Source organism: Helianthus annuus, chromosome 11, assembly GCF_002127325.2.
Source record: "Helianthus annuus cultivar XRQ/B chromosome 11, HanXRQr2.0-SUNRISE, whole genome shotgun sequence".
Classification (NCBI taxonomy): Eukaryota; Viridiplantae; Streptophyta; class Magnoliopsida; order Asterales; family Asteraceae; genus Helianthus; species Helianthus annuus.
In genome coordinates this window covers 294861-304530 of record NC_035443.2, presented here as the reverse complement: position 1 = coordinate 304530, position 9670 = coordinate 294861, and the positions used below count along the sequence as shown (strand labels likewise).

The window sequence follows — 9670 nt, the reverse complement described above, 5'->3', positions numbered from 1 at the left end:
TTTCTAGGTACTTTGTATTCATGAATTGGAAGTAAATAAACTTGGTGTAATGGTGGCTTCATTGATTTATAAAATAAATATAATTGAATTAATTTGCAATGTAATTAAACTAATTATTCATTTATTTTCCTAGACTAGAGATACCTCCACAAAACTATAATGGTATATATTAGGGGAGGGGGTGGTTCACTAGTGATAGAATTCTATCACGCACCGCCCCGGCAACCCTTACCTATGGGATAGAGGAAGAGGAAAAAGAACAAATATTCACATACTACTTCTAAGGGATCAATCCTACGCAACTCACTCATGGAATAAAATAAAAAAGGGAGGAAGACATATTCATATATTATTACTTATAAAGAAAGGTGAATAAAGTAAATTGACATTTGTTGATATATGTATACAGATGCAACCAACCAACCATGGGTTTGCAGGATTTGCTGATCTTGATCAGAAAGTTGGCCACATAGTTGTTACCTTCTATACAACTTTCAGTCTGAATCTTCACTTTTTTTTTTTTTTTTTTTTTTTTTTTTTTTTTTTTTTTTTTTTTTTTTCTAACTCATTCAAATTTGATTACTTTACATCAATAGCGCAGGTAAGCGAGCAACAAGCTGCGCCGCTATCCCTTTCTGAATAGCAAACCCTAGCCTATTAAAGACAAACCCCTGCCCCCCTGTTGATGAGCAACTGTTATGGACAACCTTGTGGACCCTAGTCAACAAACGGATAGCTTCTGGAGCTAGGGAGCCAAAGGTGTCGAAGGCGAAGGGGACAAATACATGTTGGTTATCAGCACATGCTTTAGCGTGTTTATCCACCTTTTTTGATTCTGCTTTCCTTATAGCTTGTCCTGCTACAAACCCGCTTTCCCTTAAACCAGCTAAGGGGGAGACTCCTGTGAGATCCACACAAGCATGTTTCCCTCCTGCCCAGCCAAAGACGAGCAGATCCGCTGGTCTCAGTGTAGATCTCCCTTCCATGGGGTCTGTAAGGAAATTCACAGGGGCCTCCTTCTTCGCAGAAATCCCCGCCCTCCTCAAGATGTCCCCCAAAACATCTCTCACCCAGTCATGCCGATATTTGAAACCAGGGAGCTCCTTACAATGAACAGCATGCTCCCCGTATTTATCCATACAGGCTTTACGGCAGATTGGGCATGTTTCATCTTCTGGATACATAGGGATCATCAGCCGGTATTTGAGGATAGCCCTATACTCAACAGCCGACATGCATTGCCCTAGCCCCTCGATCGGGATAACAGTTAAAAAGTCTTGCGCATGGGGGCCTTTCAAGCACTCAATCACCGCCTTCTGGCGTTGAGACAGATCAAATGTTTCTCCTAGACTCTGAGCGATTTTGTCAAATAGAGCATTCGCCAAAGTTTTTTGTGGCTTTGGGGGGGGGGGGGGGCGGTGTCCATATTAGAGAAACTGCCAATATCAAAGTCTGGAAGAGAGACACTTAAGTACTCAAGGGCCTGTTGGTAGTCTACATCAAGCTTAACAACTCCACTGTTCCGAAGGATATGGTCTTGCAATACATACGACTGAGCTCTAGACGCCACAAAAGCATAAACTCCAACCTCCCGAGCTGAGAGGAGGCCCAAACCACCCAAACGCATCGGCAAAGATGCCAAACGCCACTGAAGGTCACCAAAGTAGGACCCCCCCGCAAACAACAATTTCTTATTTGTTGAACTAAGAAATGAGAGCAAAACATTATGATCATATAATTATCTTTGGATGAAAAAATATGACTGACTGGTCTTTCTAGTCTAGGCAGCCAGCAGTGGCGGACAAAGGTTAACAACGGTATGGTGGGCCTGTGCCAACCATACAAGGTTTAATTATAGTTTTTATTTGTATTTTAGCCCAATTAGGTCACCAGTTAATGTGGCCCAACCTTATTTTAACATAGGATCCGTAATGAAAAATGTTGAAGACCTCATCCACCCTGTACATTATTTGAATTAGTTGATTTTGCTCAAATTTTGCCTAAATTGTTTAACTGAATTATTATGTAATTGGTGATATCTTGTGTACATAGAGTTAGTTGATTTTGTCCAAATTTTTGCCATCTGGATAATCGTCGTTAGGATCCTGTTGATAATTTTTAATATTCAATGAACCATGTTATTTTATTATCATTTTTTGTCTGACATATTTTAAGTTGATCCGTATAGCCCCCCTTCAAAAAGGTTATGTATTCGCCACCGCCTAAGGCCATGTGTAGTCATAAAGCCCCTTGTGGGGCGTTATGCGACACGTGTCGTGCTACGTCATACGGGGGCTTTATGAGGCGTTATATCATTAGAGCCCGTAGTCATAAAGCCCCTACCCATCATTACCTATTTAATAATTTTCAATTTTATTAATTAATTATAAAAAACCCTGCTTAAATTTGATTGGTCCAAATTTTCAAAACTTCCCCCATACCAGCGCTATATAGATCGCGCTCCCCCACTTTTTTTGCCTCATAACGCCGCCCGTAATGGTGTGCCAGGCGTTATGAGGGCGTTATAAGAGAAAAGGGCGCCATATAAAGCCCCACTACGCATTACCTAAGGGCGGTTCAATGTGGAGGTAAATAAAAAAAAAAGAAGTCAAATGATTGGGCTTATCAAGTATGATTGTATGGTTCCTAGTTCCAGAACATTGGTGAACAAAGGTCATAATCATCTTTGAGTTCAACTTCATGATATTTGAGTAGATGTTAAGGAAGAAGATGAAGTGTGTGTGGGTAGGTAGGGAGAGTGTGACCAAGGGTTTTATGCTGTTTTTTTTAGTATAAAAACCAAGGGTAAAATAGTTATTTCATCACAAAATTAACGGTAATTTAGATGTGATTTGTGGAAAGGATGAATTAACACAAAAACATATTCGTGCACATGATGTCAAAGACAAAATACATAATTTGTTAAATATGCATGAGATGAAGAGTGTATTTTCTTTCAACAAAAACAAAAATATGTACATGTACCTTTAGCAACACCAAATACTAAAAATAAAATAATTTATAATTATATTAAACAAAGCTGTGTCATATGGTAAAAGAAAGAAAAAGGCAGCATGAAAAAGATAATTAAAGAGATTTTCTTTTTTTTTTTTAAGGAAAACTTTATTAAACCGGCCGGCCTGACAAAAAAACGTAGGACCGCACTCACACAGCTACAACATATACAAAGGAAACTTACACCATTTTCTCCAAACTAAGCTGTTTTTAAACCAAAAAAAACTAAGAGATTTTACCTCTCCGACGATATCTACCCCATCCCCTCTCCCATTAGAAAAAATCTTCTCATTCATACACTTCCAAATACACCAACAACAGGTAACCCCAACAATCCCCCGAACAATCTCCTTAGCTACCGAATTGCCATCAACACCCTTGTGAACACCCAACACGTCACTAAAGGAGAAAGCAAAAATGGTACAAACCTTTTTTTGATGTTTATGTAGGTGTTTGATGTTTATGAAAAATTGAACGGAAATTAATTGGTCGACGGATAAAAGGAACGATATGATCGATGATGTCTCTTTTTTTTGGGTGGCAGATAATATTATTTTCAATTTCCTTGAATAAAATAACAGATGAACAAGGCTTTCTTTCGAGTTATAAATCCTTTTTAATTAATAACCATTTAATTAATTTTACAGTAGTGGTTTTCATATAAACTAATAACAGATATCCAATTATAAATGATAAGATTACCGACCAAACATCTAATATATATAACAAGTTTTTCTTTTCTAGAAGAAATATAGATAGTTGGATTTCATATACATAATCACAGCTGCAGGTATATATATATGGGTTAAATAAGATATGATCGATGATCTACCAAACCAAACCAAACCAAACGAAACGACACAGTTTGATGGATACATGATGAAGCTAGCTGCGAAAACAATTAAGTGAAAAAACTATTCAAATACCATAACGAGGAGGAGGAGCATCTGTAAACTTGTTCTTGATCCACTTGAAGCTCTCTCTGACAGTGGATTTGATCTTAGTGCCGGTGGTGAACATGTTATACTCGGCAATCCTCTTCTTCCTCTTCATCTCTCTTTCGCTCTCAGTTGGACCGTTGAATGCGTATGATCTTGTTGATCCACACCCCAAACCATTTGTATAAGTAGATGGAAATGACCTGCTCTTTTCCATGCTCTCTCTCTCTCTCTCTCTCTCTCTCTCTCTCTCTCTCTCTCACTTATTTTTGTACCTACTAGTAATTAGCTTATATATGCATATGTATAATGAATATACATATATCTCTCTTTTCTTTTCTTTTGTTTTAGAGTTAACTGCCATTTTCGTCCCTGTGGTTTGGTCACTTTGGTCATTTCAGTCCATTTTTCAAAAATGCGCCATTTTCGTCCCCCACGTTCTGGAAAGATGCCATTTCAGTCCAAAAATCATAACCCAGTTAAGTCAGTTAGTAAATAAGGACTGATTGTGTAAATTTGTAACATAAAGGACTGATTGTGTAAATTGGTAACACCACCACCACTAGCCCTGCCACCACCACCATTCCATACATAACCCGACCTGCTACCATGACTGAAAGAATTGAAATGGTGAAGATGGAGGTTTCAAAACGGAAGATGGAGGTGAACGGAGATGATGGTAAGATGACGGAGAAGTGAAGTTGCAAGTTTCGATGACGGATACATGAAGTTGCAGGTTCCGGAAACAATTCAGATTCATAACGGCTACCACTCCGCTGCCACCACCACCACTGCCATCACCACCACCACACACTCTCTGTTTCTGTCGATCTGGGTCGAATTGAACGGACATCTGAAGTTCCTTAGATCCCCACAAACATTTTACACCCCTCACAATGCTCAAACACATCGATTTTAGCCGGAACCGAACCTGCAACTTCGCCGGAATCTTCACAGTGGCCGGAATCAGTCAACACGTCGTTCCAGCCGTTAACGGTTCGTTTTTCTTGTTCCGGTTCATTCGTTTATACTTGTACAATGTTTGCACCAGGTTAATTGGAATATAACCTGATTTTGGTCTTTAATTTGAGCCATTGACTTTCCTGTTTGACCTTCTGTTGACCGATTTGGGGGAGATGACACTGTTGACATCTGTGAGAGTGGTGGTGGCAGCGGAGTGGTGGTGGTGACAGCGGAGTGGTGGTGGTGGCAGGGCTGTGGTGGCGGTGGTGGCAGGGCTGTGGTGGCAGGGCTGTGGTGGTGGTGGCAGAGTTGTGGTGGCGGTGGTGGCAGCGGAGTGGTGGTGGTGGCAGGGCTGTGGTGGTGGTGGCGGCGGTGGTGGTGGCGGTGGTGGTGGTGGCAGCGGAGTGGTAGTGGTGGCAGGGCTAGTGGTGGTGGTGTTTAATATTTACTTAAATGGTCCTTTATGTTACAAATTTACACAATCAGTCCTTATTTACTAACTGACTTAACTGGGTTATGATTTTTGGACTGAAATAGCACCTTTTCAGAACGTGGAGGACGAAAATGGCGCATTTTTGAAAAATGGACTGAAATGGCCAAAGTTACCAAACCACAGGGACGAAAATGGCAGTTAACTCTTTGTTTTAATATATATGCATAAACTCAATGTAGAAGCTGGTTGCATAAAAGGAATGGACGGTGTAGGGGCATGTGTCATGTTTGCACAAAACAAATTTTAGAAATAATGAAAAGAAAACGAAAAAGAAGAACACTTGTTCACGCCGGTCATCATAAGGTTTTGGGACCCACATGTTCGATATTCCTTGATTGTTCTTCACATGCTCCTGCATGGCCCCACACCTAAGCCTAATTCTTACTTCTACATGCTGTTTAAGGTCTGCTGTTAACTATGTTTGAGTGAAATCGCGAACCAAACTGTTACTAAGGGTTTTCTATCATCAAAAACCAAAACCGAACTATTAAACATTAAAGGCAAACCAGACCATCCGGTGTGGTTTCATGATTTAGGCTTATTGGTCACTTAGGGAGGCCTACCCTAGAACCCACTAATCCTTGTAAGACCATAACATGTTTTAACCAAAAATACACAACGGAAATGCGAACCCAAAAATTTCTTTCCTTATTGACTTTCTAACATGCTTGAAAACCGCTTAAAACAACTCTTTATAACAGTTACATCTTTCCTTTCTTAATTTGGAGTTCTAATACAACACACATTTACAAATCTACAAGACCTCACTCCCGTACAACCCATGCTCTGACTCGATCTTCACCATTTTGCATTCCATAAGGATGATCTGTGATCCATGTAACCTTCAGTCACCTTATACATCCATATCATTAGTAATCAACGACGTCATACATAATTTAAAGAATATATATATAAATTTAAGCGACGTATCACATTCTTCTAATGTGTGTTAATTCATTCGTTTATACTTATAAATTCAAGGCATCTGATGAAACAATGGTTAACCGGACGGGGTTAACACACTGGTCTCGTCAAGAAGGGTTAATCCCTTCCTCTCGAGGATCGCTGGCTGGGTCGCCTGCCGGTTGATCTCCTGCACAAGGAAACAAACCGTGACTCGTAACAAGGAGGATGGGGTGGGGGGGTGCTCCTTGTTACCACTCTCCGGCGTGAGAATCAGTAGTCTGCTTGGGAAGCAAAGTATGATAGTAGTAGTAGTGAGAGAGTTGTGAAGAGATACCTCAAACCTGGTTTGGGGTTGGTATATATAGCCGAGGAGTGAAGGAGGAGGTAGATGGATAGACTGACGGCATGCTGCACCTTTGCAGGTGTGTCAAGCCTGTCGGCTGTGGAGGTGATGCCACGTCAGTCTGTCGCTTACGTAGACCTGACAGGCGGCTGCCATTGGTGCTACTTGCTCTGTGGGTATGGTCCCAGATCTCGCGTCAGCACGACCGCGAGTGACCATTACCCTTATCAAAACCCCCACTAGCTAACAACCTACCTGTGTCCATGCGGGAACACGCAGACACGGTGGTTGAATCCAATCTGCCCAAGGATGGAGGAGGACTTACCTGGAAAAGGAGAACGGTATAGTGATGCAACACGGTACCGCATCTGGTGTATGAAAACGGAAGTGTTTACAGCGATGCGGCCTAGCACCGCATCCAGTGAACACTTCTATCAATACAAGGGAGCTGGATAACAGCAACAGTCACCACAGGTGACGATGCGGCTTGGCACCGCATCTCGCGTATTTCTTGATCAAAGAGTGAGACGCGGGAACATCTACAGTTACCGCAAACAGCAATGCGGCCCGCACCGCATCCTATGCACTCAGCAAGTGGGACTGACACCACAGAGCAAGTAGCACCAATGGCAGCCGCCTGTCAGGTCTACGTAAGCGACAGACTGACGTGGTGTCACCTCCACAGCCGACAGGCCTGACACACCTGCAAAGGTGCAGCATGCCGTCAGTCTATCCATCCACCTCCTCCTTCACTCCTCGGCTATATATACCAACCCCAAACCAGGTTTGAGGTATCTCTTCACAACTCTCTCGCTACTACTACTATCATGCTTTGCTTCCCAAGCAGACTACTGATTCTCACGCTGGAGAGTGGTAACAAGGAGCACCCCCCACCTCATCCTCCTTGTTACGAGTCACGGTTTGTTTCCTTGTGCAGGAGATCAACCGGCAGGCGACCCAGCCAGCGATCCTCGAGAGGAAGGGATTAACCCTTCTTGACGAGACCAGTGTGTTAACCCCGTCCGGTTAACCATTGTTTCATCAGCATCGAACCTTCGAAGAGCCAACAATATCTTACCTACACTTTCATTTCATTCTCAAAGCAACCCGGTTAACATCGTTAATACACGTATGTATTAAAATCATGTATACATGCATAAGTCCCATTCATTTGTATATATATAGTTTCAATACGTGCATACATATCTTTCTATCCTAACTCTTACATACATCTTCATGCTGATGTATTCATAGATAAAAATCCTAGCCACCAACATTCATACACACAAAATCTGTACATACAACCCTACTTACGAGCTTGTTCCTATTTATGCTTACATATGGGTTCCATCTACTAACATACAACTAAATTCATACATACATGCTTACATGCTTATTTCGTTCCCTCACTTACTTGCATACGCGCTCCATTCTTATCCGTACCTCATAAACACTCTTTGGTAAGTTTGGGGTACGTTTCGGGAGCTTAAATATGAGTCACATACTCACTCGTACCTTACACGACTATCTTTTAAGGTTAAGGTGCATATCGGGGGTCTAACGGGGCTCAGGATTGGGTTTACGTGGCCCGGGATCGAAGAAAACGCAAAAACAGGCTTACTGGCATCGGCGACTCCACTTCAGGGTGTCGACGACTTCGCTTTCAGCACCGGCACCCGATTTTTCATTCTTTTACGCGTATTGACCCCTGTCCGCGGGTCTCGGAAGTCCCAAATCGTAAAATAAAATTTCCCAAGCCCGAAATCATTCTAAAACTTAACCCCATGTCCCCGTAACCAAAACTTATACTTTTATCTTACTTTCTAGATTTTGACCCGTTTGATTCTACCATGAACTTTCCGACATAGCTAACTACATTTGAGCCGCTATGACAATTCTTTCCTTATTACTACCTGTAACACCCCGTGTTTTCGAATGTCAAAGTCAAAGTCCAAGTCAACTTTGACTTCTTTGACTGTAATTAGTCGATTTTGTGCTTTATTTGTATTATGTGGAGTAAGTGTTGTCTAAATGAAATGATCGAATGCTTAATCAATGCGACCGATTTACGACTGTGAATAATAGGAAGTAACAATGCGATAAAGTTAATCAATCAATAATCAAGTTAATCGAATCAATCAATCGAACTCGAGGCTCGAACTATGCGAAACTGGTGTCGTAATACTTACATGTGTGTGTGCCTTATGTGTTACTTGTGCATGTTTACTTTATGTTTGTGTGGTATTCAATCGAATCAATCGAAACTCTAAAAGCAATCAAACACAATCGAAATCGACATCGAAACGTGACTTATAGATGATTGTATGTTAGATATAGTAGTTGGGACTGAAAGTAATTTGACTAGGAACTCTATCGTATTCGTATCCTCGTCTACCGAAATCGAAATATCGAAAACCGTCGCGAAACACTCGAAAAGGGTTGCTGATTGAACAGGAAGCATCCTGATCGAACAGGCCAGCCGATCGGCTAGCACTTTCCTGGCCGATCGAGCAGGCCATTCGATCGGAGATCCTGGCCGATCGGTTGACACTTTCCTCTTTGGGAGGCCTATAAATAGCCCTGTCATTGTCACTCTTTCTACTTTTGGAAAGCTCTGACCGAACCAGCCTTGTTCTTCACCTTTTCTCAGATTTCTCTCAACTCCGGTAAGTTTTCACTCTAATTCTTGTACGTTTTTTTATCATCACATGATTCTATACCTTTCTATCTTTCAAAACTTGATTTCTAACCGTGAAATCACCAAGATCTAAGTGTTCTTGGGTGATGTCATGATGGTGTTCTTGAAGAAGATCATGTTTTGGCCTCACTCAACCATGAATAGCTTAGATCTGACCGATCTCCACATAAACAGACTAGGATTCGCAAGAATCTTAACAATTTCATGGAAGGATTTCCAACTTTTCTTCAACATTTTACACTCAAAACCTTAAAACCGATAGGAACGGAGCTCGAACCAACTAACTAATCATCCTAACGGTTAAAAGGTTCAAG

At 41.5% G+C, this 9670-nt stretch overlaps 1 protein-coding gene across 1 annotated transcript; it reads right to left on the bottom strand.

Moving 5' to 3' along the window:
- Positions 1-3713: 3713 nt before the first annotated feature.
- LOC110891581 lies at positions 3714-4223 on the bottom strand. The gene has a single exon (XM_022139280.2). It carries the CDS (start codon positions 4168-4170, stop codon positions 3934-3936), a length of 237 nt encoding a protein of 78 aa, XP_021994972.1. The 5' UTR covers positions 4171-4223; the 3' UTR covers positions 3714-3933.
- Positions 4224-9670: the final 5447 nt, after the last annotated feature.